The 20,626-nt window shown below is 36.6% G+C and overlaps 2 protein-coding genes across 2 annotated transcripts; one reads left to right on the top strand and one right to left on the bottom strand.

The window, feature by feature from the left end:
* Nucleotides 1-11,410: 11,410 nt before the first annotated feature.
* LOC141668684 (heat shock 70 kDa protein, mitochondrial) lies at nucleotides 11,411-15,085 on the top strand. Its single transcript, XM_074475669.1, has 6 exons — nucleotides 11,411-11,562; nucleotides 12,486-12,553; nucleotides 12,646-12,724; nucleotides 12,813-13,379; nucleotides 13,450-14,070; nucleotides 14,229-15,085. Exons 1-6 carry the CDS (start codon nucleotides 11,500-11,502, stop codon nucleotides 14,850-14,852), a joined length of 2,022 nt encoding a protein of 673 aa, XP_074331770.1. The 5' UTR covers nucleotides 11,411-11,499; the 3' UTR covers nucleotides 14,853-15,085.
* Nucleotides 15,086-17,676: 2,591 nt separating this feature from the next.
* On the bottom strand, nucleotides 17,677-20,620 carry LOC141668683 (transcription factor GTE7-like). Its single transcript, XM_074475668.1, has 4 exons — nucleotides 18,706-20,620; nucleotides 18,379-18,616; nucleotides 18,094-18,283; nucleotides 17,677-18,002 (listed from the first exon to the last, which is right to left on the bottom strand). The coding sequence occupies exons 1-3, from the start codon at nucleotides 20,410-20,412 to the stop codon at nucleotides 18,225-18,227; spliced, it is 2,004 nt and encodes a 667-aa protein (XP_074331769.1). The 5' UTR covers nucleotides 20,413-20,620; the 3' UTR covers nucleotides 17,677-18,002; nucleotides 18,094-18,224.
* Between the last annotated feature and the right edge of the window lie 6 nt (nucleotides 20,621-20,626).

Here is a 20,626-nt window from a genome sequence, read left to right as displayed (position 1 = left end):
CTCTAATAAAATTATAAACAATGAGCGGTATCTAGTAATACATCATTGTTACCCAATTAAACAATAATTAAATCGTGATTAGATAAAACCTTTCGTGATTAATGTTTTTCGTGTAATATAATCCCTTTAACCATACATATTATAGATTAAACTCGAGGCATGTATTTAGTCATCCTCTTCAACATTTAATCCGGGTTTACTTGATCCATGAGTAGATTATCAAGACAAATCATTATTTGAGCATGGCCATGCTTTTATAATCTCACTCAATCAAGAGGCCAATAATATCTCTCCTAATTATAGGAGGGTTAAATCATTTATCTATCATTCATATTTCTCATACGACTCATGATATACCCGATGTCCACTTTTATCATCACCCGATTAAAAGTAACTTTTAATGTAGTCAAAGTATATTAATCCTCGTATAGAAATATAATGATTTCAAGTCAAAGGATCGTTACACCATTATCACTGTGAGTCTTTCTTATGACTTTATTAAACATGAAGAATCTCACTGTGGGTCTGTCCAGTACCATGTACTCTCACATGTACCTATGTATTGACTTTAGTATCCCCATACTTATAACCAATGAGATGTGGTTATCTTGTCAAACAACATACTAGTCTATTTATGTATTATTATTGTCCTATATAATAATACTCGACTAGGGACCTTTAAGAATATGATATATTATATAATCTCAAGTTCAAGTCATGTACTTAAACTATACAATTTGTATCATGATTCTAAGGACATTTATTATGCTAACAAAATATCGCAGTAATTAAGGTCATAATAAATACATTTATTGAATGATCAACTGACATAAAGATTTAAAAGAATAATGTATTGCCTCTAGGGCACCTACACTAACATAGACATCCGTGATAGCATCATATACTTCCTATAGACTAAGAGCCTTGGCATTGCTTCCTAAGATGGTGACATATTCTTCTATGAATCTAGCCAAGAACTCATCCATATCCAAACTGAAATCCTTAGATAACCAAGCATCCACATTCCCATCCTGCTCAGCTTCATCAACAATCATGTTCTGCTATTCTTCAACATCATCTTTATATGTCAACAAGATAGCTTGATAAACCCGATTGGACATGTCAGTTTTGAGTAACTGTGGGGTAATATTTGCAAGGCCGACTAATTGGTCTACAAGGAGATCATTTATTATAATAGGTTGAGATTGAGCATCCTGCAGCCATTGAGAGATGAGGTGAGAAGGTTGTTGAGTAGTGTTGGAGGTAGATGAAATGTATGTTTGGTTTGAGGTGAAGGGTATGGAGGTAGTAGGTAACCCTGTGACTGGAGTTACAGTTGAACTTACAGTTGGAACTATGGTTGTGACAATGTGTTGTTCACCAATAATAGAAACCTCCATTTGAATTTGAGGGGATTTGATCAGGTTATAGTCATGTAGCATGGCCTCAAACCCTTGTTCTTCTTGTAAAGAACTGGCACTTGAATGTGCTATACTTGCCTCCCCAATAGTTGGATCATTAGCAATTTTACTACTAGCTTCAATTGACAGAGCAATTTCAACTAGGTTTTGAGGGAAGTTGTCCCTGCTTGAGGAACCTCCAATTGAATTGGAGAGGATTTAGATAGCTCCCCCTCAGGAGTATTACCCTCAAACCTATCAATCTTTGAAGATTGTTTAGCACATTAAGGTGCTTGAGAAACATCCACAGGGTCTCCAGTTAAAACTGATGAAACCCCTGTTATTTTGATGGTGTCATCAAGGTCTACCACAGCTAGTACCTCTCACCATCTAATTGTGGTTCCTGGGTGGTGATCACAGTCTCTTGAACTGTGTCACTTGATTTTGACAATACTTGAGAAGTAGATTCAAGTGTTTCATTATAGGTAGAAGAAATTTGAGATATGAGATTAGTGATGTTAGCATTGAGTGTTGGAAGCCACCCTGAATAGATAAGGGAGTTTCAATTGATGTGCTCTCAATTTGTGTGCCAACCTTATTTCTTCTTTCATCAACTTGAGAGTGCTCAAGTTGGGGTGCAGACTCCTTACAAATTGCACTAGGGAGAGTGCTTTGTTCAATAGAGATACACTGTTGAGAGGATGTCTCTATAGTCTGTTTAATTCCATCTTTTACAGTTTCATCCTTTTGGGAGGATACAGAGGTAGCTCCATGAGTGGTCAGCTCAATTTTCTTTGTCTTCTTTGGCTTTTTGACCAGGGTAGACTCTAGTTGGATTTGAACATCACCACTCTCATTTACAATAGTTAAGGGTTCCTACTTTCTCTTCTTTTTACTCACTCCACCCTGTTGAGAGGATGAAGTGGTTGGTTTCCTAGCTTCTAGTGGCAATGAAGAAAGGGTCACAGTTGTGGAAGGCCCATGTTGGTGTTCTTGTGTTTGTACTTCCACGAGCACAAGAGCCATAACTGAACTAGTTATGACACTAGACCTCATGTCAGGCATAGAATATGGGTAGGTCCTGAATCTTTCTAACACAAAGTCAGTGATTCTCAGACCTACTAGTACCTTATTCTTTATAATTAGTGAACCAAATAATATTTTGGACACTTGTTTACAATTGTCTATTTTAGTTCTATCAATACCAATAAGTAAATGTATGTCTGTAACTTTATGATTTAAAGTAGACATATAAACCTAGGAAAGAAAATTTTCTTGCCTCTTGTGGTCAAAGGCATTGTGAGCCTTGTGCTGAGTTCTTCCAGGATCAATAGCCCCACATTAATGTGCATGTTGTGAACCATGGAGAATATTAGATTTTGAACCACTCTGGATATATTGTCATACCCAGTCTTCCTGCAGGTGAAGGCTCTCACTATTGTAAAACACGAATGACCATTCCCTCCTCAGATGCTTCTTGTTCAAGCTAGCAAGGTTGATCTTCTCACTGTAATTTATGAAGTCCATAAATTTAGCTAACTCCTGTTGAGTAGGTACCTCCACCATGCTGTCAGTAGGGATTCCCAGTGCCTTGTTGACATCATTTTTATCAAATTTCACTTATTGGCCTTGGATTGGGCAGTTTACCATACAGCTTGAGTCTCATGCACAACTGTCCTAACCACAATTGAATTCCAGAATTCATTGAGAACATCCATGTACAGAATATGATTAGCAGTCAAAGCACCTGCAAAGTAATTCTCGGATAAAAACTTAACAAAGCTCTTGAAACTGTCAGAAGCTTGATTAGCATCTGTGAAAGCTAGATAGTTAGTACCATCCTTAGGCATAACAGCTCTAACAGTGTTTGAAGCCATTGAAAGTGTTTGAATTTGAGTGGGTAAGAAATTTGAGAGAGAAATGACTCAAAATGAGAGAGAGCGGTTAAGGTTGGAAAAACTAGGTCAATTGAGATCTCGAAAACGTAAAGAGGGGTTATGTCGAGATGTCTGGGTATTTATAAAATAAGGTAAGTGACTTGTCGAGAAGTAGGAATAAACGTTTGTGATTTGCTTATCGAGAAGTCACGTGAGAGAATAGATACATATTTATATATCAATGTCCTGACTCCTGTCGAGAACTAGATAGTGACTTATCGAGATGTCAAATAAATACCCAGTTTGTCCTGAATGGACTGAATTTTTCTAATTTTTATTTGAATACATCAAAATAAAATTAGAATGATTTTATATCAAAGTATTTTACCAAAATACTTTATTAACTTAAATTATTTCAGTTCTAAGTTATCGAGAAGTCTAAAATGTATACTTGTAGAGAACTCGATGAATCAACATATGTCGAGATCTCTAGAAGACTTATCGGGAAGTCATAATGAGGCTTGTCGAGAAGTCCTTCGAGAAGTCAAGAAAAAGACTTATCGGGAACTTTATTGAAAGTCTCAAAATAACTTGTCGAGAAGTCAGTTATACTTATCGTGAACTCAGTTTTCTATATACTTTTGTTCTTTTTAGTTTTATCTTATATTAATTTTATATATTGAAAATGTAAATTAACATTTAAATAATTTTTCTTAGAATTTGAAAAATTCCAAGTTGAATTTTGAATTTTGAAAAATAAATATATAGAGAATTCTGAAATATTTATAAATCATATTCCAGTTAATTTTCCAGTTAATTTCTAATTAAATCAAATTAATTTTGATTTATTAAAAATTAATCTGGTGAAACATATTAGATGAGTTCTTGCCTTTAGGATGAAGACATTCCAATTTTACCAACAAGTCTAGTGAAAGTTGCTTCATCCAAAGGTTTAGTGAAAATGTCAGCTAATTGTTTTTCTGTTGGAACAAAAATGAGCTTAATAGTACCATTTGCAGCATGTTCTTTAATAAAATGGTACCTTACATCAATGTGCTTAGTTCTAGAATGATTAACAGGATTAGCAATAATAGATATAACACTAGTATTGTCACACATAATTGGAATTTTGTGTAGCACTAGGCCATAATCTATTAATTGATTTCTAATCCAAAACACTTGAGCATAACAACTTCCAACAACTATGTCTTCAGCCTCGGTTGTGGAAGTTGACACAGATTGTTGTTTCTTACTGTACCAAGATACAAGACTTTGACCAAGAATTGACAGCTTCCACCAGTACTCTTTCTGTCAACCCTGCATTTAGCAAAATCTATATTTGTGTATCCAACAACTTCAAATCCAATTCTCTTAGGATACCACAATCCCAAGTTTGGTGTTCCCTTTAAGTATCTGAAAATTCTCTTCACAACCATGAAATGTGATTCCTTTGGATTGGCTTGAAATCTTGCATACAGGCATGTTGTAAATATAATGTCTAGTCTACTAGCAGTTAAGTACAGCAAAGATCCAATCATTTCTTTATAACCTGAAATATCTACACTTTTTCCTTTCTTATCTTCATCCAACTTTGTAGCTGTAGACATAGGTGTTGATGCAGGTGAACAGTCCACCATTCAAAATTTCTTTAATAAATCTTTAACATATTTGGTTTGGCTGATGAAGATTCCATCACTTCTTTGGTTGACTTAAAGTCCAAGAAAGTAACTTTATTCTCCCATCATGCTCATCTCATATTCACTTTGCATGAGTCTTGAAAATCTTTGACATAGTTTTTCATTTGTAGAACTAAAAATGATATCATCCACATATACTTGAACTAGGATCATATCACCATCATGTTGCTTGTAGAATAGAGTATTGTCAATTGTTCCACTAGTGAATCCATGTTTTAGCAGAAATTTTGACAGTGTGTCATTCCAAGCTCTAGGTGCTTGCTTCAATCCATAGAGAGCCTTTAGCAGTTGATAAATAAAATCTGGAAATTTTGGATCTTCAAAGCCAGGTGGTTGTGGCACATAAACTTCTTCTTCCAACTCACTATTAAGAAATGCACTATTTACATCCATTTGATACACTTTAAAATTTGAGTGTGCATCAAATGCAAGAAAGATCCTTATTGCTTCAAGTCTTGCAACTGGAGTAAAAGTTTTATCATAATAAATTTCTTCTTCTTGTGAGTAGCCTTTTGCAACCAACCTTACTTTGTTTCTTTCTTGTTACAATTCCATTTTCATCAATTTTGTTCATGTACACCCACTTTGTTCCAATTATACTTCTGTTCTTTGGGGCAGGAACCAACTTCCAAACTTTGTTTCTCTCAAATTGATTTAGCTCTTCTTACATGACAGATATCCAGTCAGGATCAAGTAGAGTTTCCTCAGTTTTTTTAGGCTCAATTTGTGAAAGAAAACATGCATGTAGACATTCATTTGCAATTGCACTTCTAGTCCTCACTCCAGCATTTGGATCACTAATAATTGCATCTCTTGTGTGACTCCTATCCCATTTCCTAATATGATTTTGTTAACTTGAATTTTCTGCATTTTCTTCACCATTGGCATGACTTGCAAAACTTTCTCCTCTTTCTCCCCCTGAGTTTGTGCCATCAAATTCAAGTGTGTGAGATGAGTTTTCATTCTCATGATTCACTTGCCCAATTGACTCTCAATTCATTTTGTTGCTTGTGTTGATCTCAGTTTCATCTTCAGAATCACTATCAATGTTTAGATTTTCAAACTTAAGGGCTTCAGCTTCATTTTCATCAAGGCATTCTAAGCCTGGACACTTGTCATCATCAAAATTCACATCCGTGCTTTCCATAATTTTCTTTTATTTAAGCACATAAACTCTACAGGCAGTTCTCTCCAATGAATATCCCAGAAAAATAGCTTCAAAAACTTTAGAGTCAAATTTTCCCGCATATTCAGAGTTGTCTTTTAGAACAAAGCACTTGCTTCCAAACACATGCAGATGCTTCACAATAGGCTTCCTTTTTGACAGAATTGAGTAAGGTGACTTTCCAAGATTTTTGTTGATGAGATATTTTTTTTGAGTGTAGCATGCAATGTTGACAGCTTCCTCCCAAAAACTTGTTGGCAAATTGTCATCTTGCAGCATTGTTCTAGCAGCCTCAACTAGAGTTCTATTCTTCCTTTCAACCACCCCATTTTATTGAGTTGTCCTTGCAGCTGAGAACTCTTGAACAATACCCTTGTCTTTGCAAAATTTATTTAAAATTGCATTCTTGAATTATGTGCCATTATCACTCCTCAATCTTTTCATACAATATTAAACTTCAGCTTGCTTCTCAATCTTTTTAATGTGTTCAATAATGATGTGTGGGGTTTCATCCTTTGAGTGCATAAACTCTACCCATGTATACCTTGAGTAGTCATCCACCATCACAAGTGCATATTTCTTTCTAGAAATAGATAAGACATTAACTGGTCCAAACAGGACCATGTGAATAAGTTGCAGTGGTGCACTTATGGAATTAACAGTTTTGCTTTTGTGACTGGACCTTTTCATTTTGCCTTTTTGACAAGCCTCACAAACTTCATCTTCATCAAATTTCAAATTTGGCATGTGTCTCGCTAATTCCTTTTTCATCAAGGTATTAATTATTTTATAATTCGGGTGAGATAGTTTCTTGTGTCACCGTTTGCTTTGCTCAATAGATGCCTTGGTTTAGAAGCAACATATACCATCCTTATTTGCTGAGTATAGATCTGCAACAAACAAGCTTTATTTTCTTGCTTATTTCAAAGCAATTATACCAGTGTTTTTGCTGATAATTGAGCAGTCTCCTTTGCCAAATGAAACCTTGAATCCTTTATATGTGAATTGACTGATACTCATGAGATTCACCTCAAGACCAGCTATCAGTGCTACATCTTCAATGACAACATTCCCAAAAATTAACTTGCCATATCCCATTGTGAACCCTTTGTTGTTGTCTCCAAAAGTCACCAATGGGTCAGCCATCTCCTCAAATTGTGATAGCAGGGCCTTATCACCTGTCATATATTTGGAGCATCCACTGTTAATGATCCATATGAATTTCTTCATTTTGCCCTGCACACAATGAGGATTAGGTGTGTTTAGCTACCCAAGCAGAGTCGGGTACTTTCTTCTTTTTAACAGAAGTTACAGAAGTAGAATTTGATGACTCAGAAAGAAATGTGTTCAATGATTGATTTGCATTTTCCTTTTTAGCTGTAAACCGGAGTTTAACTTCTTTGAGATATACTCTCAATTTATGACAACTTGTCATCACTTTCATATTGCAAGGAATACAATCAAATTTATCACAGAAAGAATAGGGATATTTTGTCTTTACTTCTTTATATTTGCATGCTCCCACTTTTGGCTCACTAAGAGCCTTTTTACAAAGGTGAGTTAGGTGATTGGTTAAGCCACACTTTTGACATTGTTTCCTGGGAGCATCTGCAATAAATGTAAAGTTGGTGCTCTTGTTCATTCCAATTTTTCCATTTCTGTTCTTCTTCTTCTTTCCTGCATTCTCAGTCTTGATTTCCTTGATTGGTGTCTTAGAAACTTTATTGGTCATGGGCTTCTTCTTAATTTCATTAGTAGGAGTGGTTTCTTCATTTTTCTTTTCATTATCTTCATCTGCAAGTTCTTTCTTGATGACCAACTCAACCACACTGAAATTAACCTCACATGCCTTGAACAAAGGTGCATCAACTTTTCTCAGCATAGCTCAGACATCTTGATATGCAATTTCCTTACCTTTGTCACCTTCATTTTTCTTGTTATTATCTAAGGCATCATCGTCCAAACCAATAGCTATATTAGCACATGATTTATTCTTCTCATGATATTGTCCAACCAACTGAGATGCATTTCTGAAAGACTTCAATTTCACCTCATTCTTCTCCAATTTTTCCCTCAACACAACTTCTATTTCACTTGCACACTTGAGCTTGTTTTTCAAATATTCATTTTCTTGCTTGACAGTTTCAAGCTCAACAAGCTGTAGTTCCAATTCTTACTTCTCATTTGTCTTTGACAGTCTACTGACTTCCTCAGTAGCTGCCACCATGCTTGTGTGGATATGAAACATCTCTTCACTCATCTTTTCAACAGTTTCTTTATATTGGCTTGTATTTGAATCAATGGTAGTTAGATTTGGTACCTATGATTTTGATGAGGATGATTATCCTTGCTCAAGAGTCATAAGTGCATAATTTCCAAATTCTTCATTATCATCATCTTCATCAATGACATCCCAACTCTTGTCTTCAGCTATGTAAGCCTTTCCCTGTTGTTTCTTCAAGAGAGCTTCATACTTTGCTTTCAATTTCAGACAGGCTTTATCCTTCTTCACTTTCTTTGGCTTCCTGTACTCAGTTGCAAAGTGGCCCAACTCATCACAGTTAAAGCACCTTATTTTGATCTGTCAACAAATCCAGTTCTGTAGCCACCTTTGCTAGCTTAGTTAAACTGATTTTTTGGTTTCCAGTTGTTGCTATTTGAGGACTGTCCCTTGTTCTTGAAAAACCTTGGCTTTTAACCCTGATGTTAGAGAATTATCTAGCCAGGTAAGCCATTGATTGATCCATCTCATCTAGCTCATCATGGGTGTAGTATTCATCTTCCTCTAGCTCCAAAACAACTTATTTCTGAGGTCCCTTGTTCTTTTGCTCACAACATGAATGACTGGAGTTTGAGCATCTTGTTCATCTTCACTTGTTTCACTGTCATTGACAATTAGGGCACTGGATCCATCAACCACATGTCCTTGGTTTTCCTTCAATGACTTTCTTTGTAACATCTCAAGCTCATAAGTTTTCAAGATCCCATACAAGGCTTCAAGTGTCATTCCGCTCAAGTTTCTTCCTTCTCTAATAAATGATATTTTATGTTGAAGGTGATCAGGAAGAGCTAGCAAAAATTTTAGGTTAACCTCCTCAGCTTCATAATATTTATCATGAAATTGCAAGTCATTTATCAATTTGTTAAATTTTTCAAAAACTTCAGTAATTCCTTCTTTAGGCTTGGCCATGAAACCCTCATACTGAGACACCAGTATTCTCCTTTGATTAGATCTTACTTCCTCTGTACCCTCACACAGAATTTCAATCTTTTCCCAAATCTGCTTGGTTGTGTAACAGTTGACAATATTGTTGTACATAACATTGTCAAGTGACTTTATCAGTATTAGTTGCAAGCCACTATCCAGAAAAACCTTTTCCTTTTCAGGCTCTGTGTATTTTGAGGGGTCTTTAGGGGCATAGTGAGATGGAATGACCATGTCTCCATCAGTAGATTCATCAACCATTTCCACGGGGATAAAAGGGTCATTCTTGAGAATCTGGATGTACATGGAATTGGTCATCCTTATGAACAACATCATCTTTTTCTTCCAAAGTGTATAGTTAATTTTATCAAAGGCTGGTATCTTAATACTGCTTATCTTTTGTGCACTCACTCTTCCAAGATCTTTATCTATTTACTTTCAGAATTTGCTCTATACCTCTTGTTATATATTGAATGCAACACAGGGGGAATGTGTTTCTTGGATTTTTAGCTTTTTCAAACTTGTTTGGATTTTAGGTGAATAAAGCGGTTTAGATTTTGCAGAGATATTGTATTAACAGAAATAAATTAACAAGCATAGTATTTTCAAAACTCACTTAATTTGTATTAATTAAGTTGGTCTTGCTACAAATTCCGTGTTCTTAAAAAAATAAGAACTCGGCTTCTATCTTGAGAGAATACAGGAAATTCTGAATATAAGAACTCTTTATATGCACGCAAGACGGGATACAACAGGTACCACGTAATAAACGCACTTTGACACGAGTCCAGGTTGCGTATAATCTCATTTAAATGCATTTTAAACACGTAACAAATATCTGAAAAATATGTCGGTCCTTACGGGACCACATACAATTCTACCACGTATTAAATCATGACCATACACATTTAAAATAATAATAAACACATAATTATTCACTTAACACATAACAAAATAGTCGTAAAATATTATTGTAAAATATTTTCACAATTCACCCGTTACGAAGGCGAACCTTAATAAAAACCAAATATGCTTTTGATGCGGATAAAAATATCCACTTGATCCCCAACTTATAAAATGAAGTCAATTTACCGATGTCGATAAAACTACCGACTTTTAAATCAAACTTTTGAAAATAGTATAAGTAATTAAATACTTTAATAATAACTGACAGGATCGGGACAACTAACAATTAGCATACTGGTCCATATAAATATACGAATTTATCAAACAAGAATAAAATATCCACAATTTTATTCATTCAATATCGGAAAATCACATAAACATATTTAAATAATAATAATAATTCTGAAAAATACGGGATATCACAACTGGGCTGCCCTACATCTCTATATTTAGTATTACTTTTGTATATTTTAGCACAATTTTAACAATTGGCATGGGGCCCGGTTTTTTAATTATCTCCGATGCAAAAAGGCAGCCCAAGGTCAAGTTACACTGTCCGAGGAGGGATTTGGACACCGAAAAAATAGCGCTGCAGATGCTCTTACCTACACCGTAACAACCATCTTCCTCCTTGATTCTTAATGTCTCGTGGCCACACTCTTTGCTATATCCAAGATTTAGCCGCAATCTTATCTCTTAATTCCACTCTTTGCTATATCCAAGATTTAGCCGCAATCTTATCTCTTAATTACAATTAACACCGAACACCGTAATTAAAAATTTGCTGAACCCCTTATAGTATTTTGAATCTGCAAAGAAATCGAGACATTGTTGAAAATATGATACTACGTATAACTTGTAATCGAATAATTCGATATAACCCTAAAAACACTAATTAATACAATTGAGGATAAAACCGAATAATTAAATAACGTGTTAATTAATTTTTCCCAAAAGAAAAAACTATGAAAATCCGCTAAAATCCCAATTAAATACACTCTTTTAGTTCGTCCCCCTTAAATTTTGCATAATTCTTTTTATTAAATTGATATAGAATAATAAAAATTAATCCAAACTAAATTAAAAAAAAAGGAATAGAAGAGAGTGGATGGATCTAGAAAGCAACACATCATCAGCTAATATATTAACGCCACCTACACACAACCCCTTTTCATCATCTTACTATTTCATAAACCCTAAACCCCATAAAACCTATACATACACGAACTGTGTGTAATTAAATTGAGTCATGGCCGCTGCTGTGTTGCTCAGATCTCTTCGTCGTAGACAACTCTCTTCTGCTCTTCTATCTGTATGTCTCCTTTTTTTTGCTAATTAATTACGCACGCACACGCGAGGAGTCGAACTCCTGACCTCCGGCAACACTTTGTTGACTTTTTTTCAATTCTTATATATATTAGTCTGTGATCATTTTGTTTGTTAAATGATAAATCATTTTATTTTTTAAATGATTTTTGTGCTTTGATTTTTAATTACTTTGATTTTGATTTGAATTATGTATTACTTGTTTTTGTTACTCTTTTTAATTGAATGAAGTTGCGGGATTTTTCGATATATTTGTGTTATTTGTTTGTTTTTGTGGCTTTGTGATCGTTTTGTTTGATGACGTCATGTTATTTGTTGCGTTGTATGATGTTTTTTTGAATTTCTGTTATTTGATTATGTTGATATTGAAAGTTATCGATAAAGTGATAATTAGAGCAAAGACGAGCTAAATGAGATGGTTTTATTATGTATAGTACATATTTTTACGAGGTAAGCAAAATAAAAAGATATCGTGTAGGTTTTAGAATTTAGAAACATATAATGAGTGTGTGTGGGCATTGTTGTCCCTTTATGGTTCTGCTCTCTCTGTTTAATTGTTTGTGAGAGTTATGGTAAGAAACGTGAGACGAAAAAAAATGTCAATTCTGTTTTATGTGATTGTCGGAACTGTTTGCATCTCTAGAAGAGGAATTTTTTCTTATTTTTGTCTTTGTAATATTAGGTGTTAATCTTTGTTTAGTTGTAGCTTGCTTCTTTTTTAATCTTGTTAGTCGTCGTTAGGATACATATTATGTTTATTGCAAGAAATTTGGTTTCTTTTATTTGTATTATGAGGCTGAACTATGTTTGTAATTTGGTGTATGTGGACAATTTATTTTAGTTGGATGGTTATTTTCGGGTTGATGAGTTAGTTTTGTGTTAACTATATCGTTTTTTTCCTGATTGCAGGTAGCCGGAAGTTCAAAAACTTCATGGGCTACATCACATAATTGGGCCAGTCTGGTCAGACCATTCAGGTAACTCTATTTCGAAATTTGTATTTTTTTAATATACTTTCTGTTTTCTTCTCTCCCGTTGGACCATGGCTCATTTTATTTGTTATAAATAGCACAAAACCTGCTGGTAATGATGTCATTGGAATCGACTTGGGTACAACAAACTCATGTGTTGCAGTCATGGAGGGAAAGGTAGGCTTTTACTTGTTGGAAAAACTATAGTACTGTATGCCTTTGAAGGACAGACGTGAATGTGTTCACTGAACCATTTTACTTTCAGGCTGCAAAAGTGATCGAGAATGCTGAAGGATCTCGAACCACACCCTCGGTGGTAGCTTTCAACAATAAAGGAGAGCTCTTGGTGGGTACACCAGCCAAACGTCAAGCAGTGACCAATCCTACAAATACAGTTTTTGGGACCAAGCGTTTAATAGGCAGACGATTTGATGACCCACAAACACAGAAAGAAATGAAGATGGTTCCTTATAAAATTGTTCGAGCTCCCAATGGTGATGCTTGGGTTGAGGCCAATGGTCAACAGTATTCACCAAGCCAGATTGGTGCTTTTGTTCTGACTAAGATGAAGGAAACCGCAGAGGCTTATCTTGGTAAGACGGTGACCAAAGCTGTGGTTACTGTTCCTGCATACTTCAATGATGCACAGAGGCAAGCCACCAAGGATGCAGGGCGTATTGCTGGTCTCGATGTCGAGAGAATTATTAATGAACCTACTGCAGCTGCACTTTCCTATGGATTGAACAATAAAGAGGGTCTAATTGCCGTTTTTGACCTTGGTGGTGGCACATTTGATGTTTCCATCTTAGAAATATCGAATGGTGTATTTGAGGTATGCAAATTGGTCCTATGTCTATATCTATATATTTGATCTACTGTGTGCTGACATTTCTTTCATGTAGGTGAAATCCACAAATGGTGATACCTTCTTGGGAGGGGAAGATTTTGATAACACTTTGTTAGAGTTCTTGGTGAACGAATTCAAGAGAACTGACAATATAGACCTGTCTAAGGACAAACTTGCTCTGCAGAGACTCCGTGAAGCAGCTGAGAAAGCAAAGATTGAACTTTCATCTACCTCACAAACTGAAATCAACTTGCCCTTCATTACAGCAGACCAGTCTGGTGCAAAGCATTTAAATATTACTTTAACTAGATCAAAATTTGAGGCTTTGGTGAATTCATTGATTGAAAGGACCAGGTCCCCATGCAAGAACTGTCTGAAAGATGCTGGCATATCAACCAAGGAGGTGGATGAGGTTCTTCTTGTCGGTGGGATGACCAGAGTTCCAAAGGTACAGGAGATAGTCTCTGAAATCTTCGGCAAGAGCCCTAGCAAGGGGGTGAATCCCGATGAGGCAGTTGCTATGGGAGCTGCAATCCAGGGTGGTATACTTCGAGGTGATGTTAAGGAGTTGCTTCTACTAGATGTCACTCCTCTGTCACTTGGTATCGAGACACTAGGTGGTATCTTTACCAAATTAATCACTAGGAACACAACTATCCCGACAAAGAAAAGTCAGGTATCACTAGATTGCTTAAACCCTGCTTTTTTTAGTCAATGTTTCTGTTGTTCTTTAGCTTTAATCTCTGTAGTCTGTATTTTATCTGCGTAAATTATCTCTGGGTAGGTACAAGTATATTTTTTTGCGTGATGCTGACTTCGAAATTCTCGTTTCAGGTGTTTTCAACTGCTGCTGACAACCAAACTCAAGTAGGTATTAAGGTGCTGCAAGGTGAGCGTGAGATGGCATCTGACAACAAATTGCTAGGTGAGTTTGACCTTGTCGGCATTCCTCCATCTCCAAGGGGTATGCCTCAGATAGAGGTCACATTTGATATTGATGCCAATGGTATCGTCACTGTATCTGCCAAGGATAAGACCACGGGTAAAGAGCAACAGATTACTATCCGATCCTCTGGGGGTCTGTCTGATGACGAAATTCAGAAGATGGTCAGGGAAGCTGAGATGCATGCCCAGAAGGATCAGGAAAGAAAGGCTCTTATTGATGTTAGAAACACTGCTGATACAACTGCCTACAGCGTGGAGAAGAGCTTGAATGAGTATAGAGACAAGATTCCAGCTGATGTTGTATCTGAAATTGAGGCTGCAGTGGCTGATTTGAGAAAGGTAGCAGGAGGTGACAGTGTCCAGGAGATCCAAGCCAAGATCGATGCTGCAAACAAAGCCGTTTCAAAGATCGGACAACATATGAGTGGAGGTGGTTCAGGTGGTGGTGCAGCTGGAGGTTCTCAGGGCGGTGATCAAGCACCAGAGGCTGATTATGAAGAGGTGAAGAAATAGATGTTAGCAGACATCTTCCCTGTGGAGTCGGTACTTACGATATTTATAGTTACCTAACTAGTTAGATGGTTTTTAGGAGTTTTTGTATTTAAAACTTGATAATATAAGTGTGGTAGTTTCACTACTTGATAAGGCCTTGTGTTACTACTTGTATGGTAATCACATCCATGAAGAAAATTTATTTTGTTCCAAATGTCAGTTGATAATGCAATGTGGATTGCTTACTTGCTCTACATTGAAAAAGGATCCAAAATTATTTTCAGGAATGTATATCGAGGTCTGGGGTTGATAATTCATATAACAATTCTTATTTTGAATGTCTAAATTTTCTGTACATGTTGATAATACTGGGGTTTAGGGGGGCTGTCTTGAAATATAGCTCACTTTGGCTTCTTTAAGAATGGTTTGCTGAAGCCTCTGAAGCTGCTAATTTTGACTCCTTGCTGAAGCCTCTGAAGCTGCTAATTTTGACTCCTATCATGCTTGTTAAATATATTCTGCTGACCAATATTTGTGTCAATTTTTATTTCGTCTTATGGGTTTTCTAATGTGTGGCCAAGAGCACACAATAAGTATTAACTCTCATGAGTTTGGTGCATTTTGATTGATCCTCTAATCATAAATATTGATGGACCCCTGCATTTACAACAACTCCACCAATAAAAATGCACCAAACTCGTAAAATTTAGTGTTTATTGTGTGCCCCTTAGAAAGACAGTTCATTTTAATACATCCCGGGCAGGTTATTCTCAGTCCTCAATCTGTTTATTCTTAGTGTTGCATGAAGATGATATCACACAATCTTTTTGGGCCTTGGTAAAGGAATATAGAATTTAGCATCCAGTTATTTGAGTACAGAGCCTGCTTGATGATTGATAATACCTGGCAAGGATCACTCTCAGTAGCACAGTTGCATGCAAATGCAGGGTGTAGCTCATCTTACAGATGCATCAAGACTCGAGAGAAAGCAATCTAACTGTGTGTTTGGTATTGCTCTTGCAGACAGCAACAACAGTTTTTCGCTGAAAAGCAGTTAAAAAACTGTTTGTTAAAATTTAAAAGTTTTTTTTCCAAAAAGTGCTTTTGCCCTAAAAGCTGTTATTAGAGAAAGTATGTCCCCCATACTTTTAAAAAAAACTGTTTTTCAACTGTTGCGGGAAACAGATGTAATTTCATCATCAAACCTTACCAAGAACATCATTATTTTTAATTTTTTGTATCAATACATATATATATCAAAAAAATTACTCCCTCCGTCCCGTGGAGTTCTATACATGCACTGTTTGCACGTATTTCGAGACCTCTATAAAATATAGTTCTGTAATGTTTTTTTCAAACTTTTTTTTTTGAATAAAAGTTTAAACATGAAACTTTTTTTCAGAATTTTTTTTTTAAAAAAATATATTGTGGAATTATGTTTTAAATGAGTATTGAAAAACGTGCCGAAAAGTAACGTATAGAATTCAATGGGACAGAGGTCAACTGATTTTTATAACAACACTTTTTTCAACAACACAATAATTTTTAACAGCAATATCAAACAGAGCATAAGTTTCTGAATGATCACCAAAGCTATTTGATCAAGTTGTCGTCTGCAGAAACTCTGGGCATACGATTAAGCCCTGCTGATCCTCTTTTTCCGGATTCCTTAGCAACACTGTCTTGAAACATTGATCTCCAAAGGAATTGCATTGAAATCCTTTGAACTACAATCGGATATTCAAGATGGAAGATCATGCATTAAAAACCGATAAACAACGAAAGGAAGATCCTTGATTGGTCTCCAAGAATCAAGTCGAAAGCGGAACGCGAAATTCACAGCTGATGCCAGGACTAACGCAACTATAATCACCATCAGCATATTAGAAAAGGCAGGGGCCTTAAGATGTAGCAAAGGGTTATGTTTTTAATTTAGTCTTCTAATTGTTTGAACTTTTTATTTGTCTCATATCTTTAAGTCCTCTGGTCCTCTTGCTCTGTGGTATGGTATGTGTGTGTACAATTGTTTGAGTAGTTAAATATGTAATACAGGTTTGTCACTGTCACCATGAGCTGTTTATGAGTAATAGATTCTAGAAGTGGGGGAAACATGAGGATACTCAATATTCAAATACCCATTTGACAAATTAAACAAACGCAAGTTACAGATAAATATAAGTAGCACTAGACACTACTATTACTAAAAGGAGACTGACTTGAATGAGGTCAACTCCAAGATTATGTTGAACCAGAATTTTTCGATTGAAAAACCTATATATACCTTTCATCACATAACTGACCACTCAAGCTGCTCCCTTCATAGGATGCTTAATACAGTCCGAACAATCCTGTCTCGGTATTTCGTGTACGCGAGGCAATCCCGTGACCCGAGTGGGAATTTTACTGCTTGTTTAATTAAAATATTTTCTAATTTGTTATATTATTTGGCTAAAAAACAATCCAGATTACCAGTTGGCTAAAAAACAAGCCACGACATTTATACACTTTGGATTGATGGCCACCATAATCTCAAGAGTTTTCAGATTACCAGTTGGCTAACAGCTGGAAAATAGGTTAGCTGTCTGGATGACCCATGTTCACAGAGTGCTAGATGGTGGGAACTTTATCATTTAAAGCACAAAGCATGTGAGAGCAACAACTTTTGCTATATTATTGTTGGCTTCTATCATCTTTTCCAACCTTACTACAATACTACTACTACTATCATTTACATGTGTCTCCACTTCATTATTCTCACCATCTTCTCCACCTTCATACCAAACCAAACTCTTTTGGTTTGCACTTTTCCTCTTTTCTTTAGAAAGATGTAAAGAAAGATGAAAGATGCTCTCACCAAACAACCAAACTTTATATACACATTTGGGTATTTGGGTTTTTCTATTCTTGAATTATCACAATTGAGAAACAAAATCCAACTCAAGTGAAATGCAAGGATCAAGAACTTGTACTACATTTAGATAGTGTGAATAATCTGTACAAAAGAACCTAAGAGTACCAACTAAAAATCTAATACCCTAGTCTACTAATCTTCAAGGGATTCACATAAATAGAATCCAAGACTGCAACTCAACAATGTTTCATACTCCACTTCCCAATTTCCTCCTTCCAGTAACAATGAAAAGCAACTCATCACCAACTTCAAGAGATGCTCTGCAAATTATAAAATGGAAATTGGCTCAGTTTGTAACCCAAATAACAGTATTATCATGACAAATACAACATACATTGTTACAATTTGTACCTCTGAAAACAACCACTAACAACATTTTCAAGATACTACTGATTAAATTGGCATTCTGGTGCCATCTGTGTCTTTTCGATCAAATTTCATTGTCAAGACAATGCTTTGTGCCTCCAGACCAAACTTGTATGTTATGATTGTGCTTCATCTGCGTCTGAATCGCTACCTGAAGAACTCCCTGATTCTGAATCTGTTTAACATATGCATTGTAAATAAGTTCCTCAACTACAATCACAATCACATTACATCTAATACACAAACATACAACAAGATATTTGCTTATACCACTTGAAGAAGACGAATCACTGCTAGAACTACCAGAGCTGCTCGAACTACTACTTGCATTACCATTTCCAGGGCCATTCTTAATCCCATTATCCTGACCATGCCCACCATCATCCTTCTCAATTTCAACAGGCGGAAAACTATTTTCCGGCATTTCATCACCAATGTCAATGTCCTCATCCCCATCTCCTTTCTTGATTTTTTTCGCACTTCCATCATTTCTATTACTAACGGGAGCCTGCAAAACAATTAAAATATAGCAATCAGCATAGCTGATAATAGGCATCAACAATGTGACCAATTTGAAGAGCAAGCGGCCGACATTACCTCATCTGTATCCGTAGTGACTGTCTGAACAGCTGAATAGTTTTCCATCAAAGCTTGCCTTTTTGTCTTGCTCACTAGTTTCTTCCAATTAGTCACAAATCTATCTAGCTCCCAAAGTGTTTCAGTGTCAAGTGCCTCGATATCAAGCTCAATTTCATCGCCTTCTTGAGCTAATTGTTCGTTTCTCTTCCTTATAATCTGCACCAACTGAGGCATCTTTTCTTGGGGTAAATTTTGCAACCCAACTCCTAACCTTTGCTTCTCTTCCATACTCATATCTCGCTTATTTGAATCTTTAGCCCTGGGCTTCGGTAGCTTCGTCGTAGAAGCCCCTTTTACTGCCCCAGCCTGCTTAGCTGGCTTAGTCGGCTGAGCTTTCACCGGAGATGGAGTTGGCAAAGGTGATTGAGCTGATCTCGGATTCGAATTCGTGGGGTTTGAACCACTAGACAGATTTGGCTTCTGCATTGGTGAAGGATTACGCATTGGTGGAGCATTATGCACTGGTGAAGGATTATGCATCGGTTGAGGAATCCTTGGTGACTGAGCTAACCGGGGATTCGAATTCGAGGGGTTAGAACTACTAGACTGAATTGGCTTCGGCAATGGCTCAGGTGGAATCCTTTCAACCTTCCTCTGTGGAATCGAATTCACCAAACTAGTCTTAGGCTTCTTCGGCCTCGGTGGGGAATTAGGTATCACAGTTTCATTCCACGAACTCCCTTGTAACTCACTATTAACATTAACAAACCCGCCACTCCGTTCTTTACGAGAACTAATCTGGTTCAACTTATCTTGGATCGGACCAAACTTCGTCTCAAATTCAGACAAAAGCTGAGCTGCCATCCGATGAACTTCATCCGTCTTCGGATTATACAACATTGCATTGTTAAACGTTAACCTCACATCCGAAGCAAACTCAACCGGGGAAGAATAAAAATTCTTCCCAAAATTCATCTTCACCGTCCCAAGATCCATCGGCTTCTTAACAATCAAATGATAATCATGAAGACCTAAAGCCATGGCGTCAACAGGCTTATTAAAAACCCAACTATGCTTATGCTTCATCAATTTCATCAAAATCTGTTTACACGACTTCATCATCTCTTCAATATCATCTATCCTTGCACTCGGAGCCACCACATTTTCTTCCAATTGACTCTGAATTAGCGGTGGACCGAGTGGTAACATCCGCTTCTGACCCGAAAGCTTCTTCATCTTACCATGACTAGATCTCGGAGGAAATTGACTCTGATTCGACTCATGACTAGATCTCGGAGGCAATTGCAACTGCAATTGCCTCGACTCGATCCGATCATTTAGCTCTCTAACTCGCTTAAGCTCCAATTCAAGCTTCTTCTTAACTTCTCTCAGCTCCGCTTTCGAGTAATTCGATACGGCTATGTTCACAAAGCCACCAGCTGCATGATTGAAACCATCATCGTTTCGTGACTTCGTTTCCAAAGTTCTTTGATTATACGAATACGCATCTTCAGGCGCCGTTTGAGTAACACCCGGTGACTCATCACGCCCGTTAAACGGATTAAACTGTTTCTTCTTCTTCGAAGATTTCGAAAGATGTTTAAGATTAGTAGTAGAGTTAGGGTTAGAGTCAGCGTTTGTCATCGGCATCGTCTTCGTCATGAACTTTCCAAGTGATTGTCCCCAGCTGGATTCATTCCGGCTACTCATCACCGTCGACGCCATGAATCATGAATCTCACCAATTCCGGCGACTCTCGGGTCCAATTCCGGCGGCGACGAAAACATGAAATTGAAATTCCGATGATAAAACCCGAAAACGACGTCGTATAGAACACAAAAATTTATAATATTTTTTTGTGTCTATAGGTGTAAGTATATGTGGAGGCGTGTTTGGGGAGACTAGGGTTTGTGTAATGAGCGAAGAATGAAAGGTTGGG

This window comes from Apium graveolens, chromosome 6 (genome assembly GCF_009905375.1).
Source record: "Apium graveolens cultivar Ventura chromosome 6, ASM990537v1, whole genome shotgun sequence".
NCBI classification, from domain to species: Eukaryota; Viridiplantae; Streptophyta; class Magnoliopsida; order Apiales; family Apiaceae; genus Apium; species Apium graveolens.
Note: the sequence above shows the minus strand (reverse complement) of the source record. Positions and strands in the feature narration are given on the sequence as shown.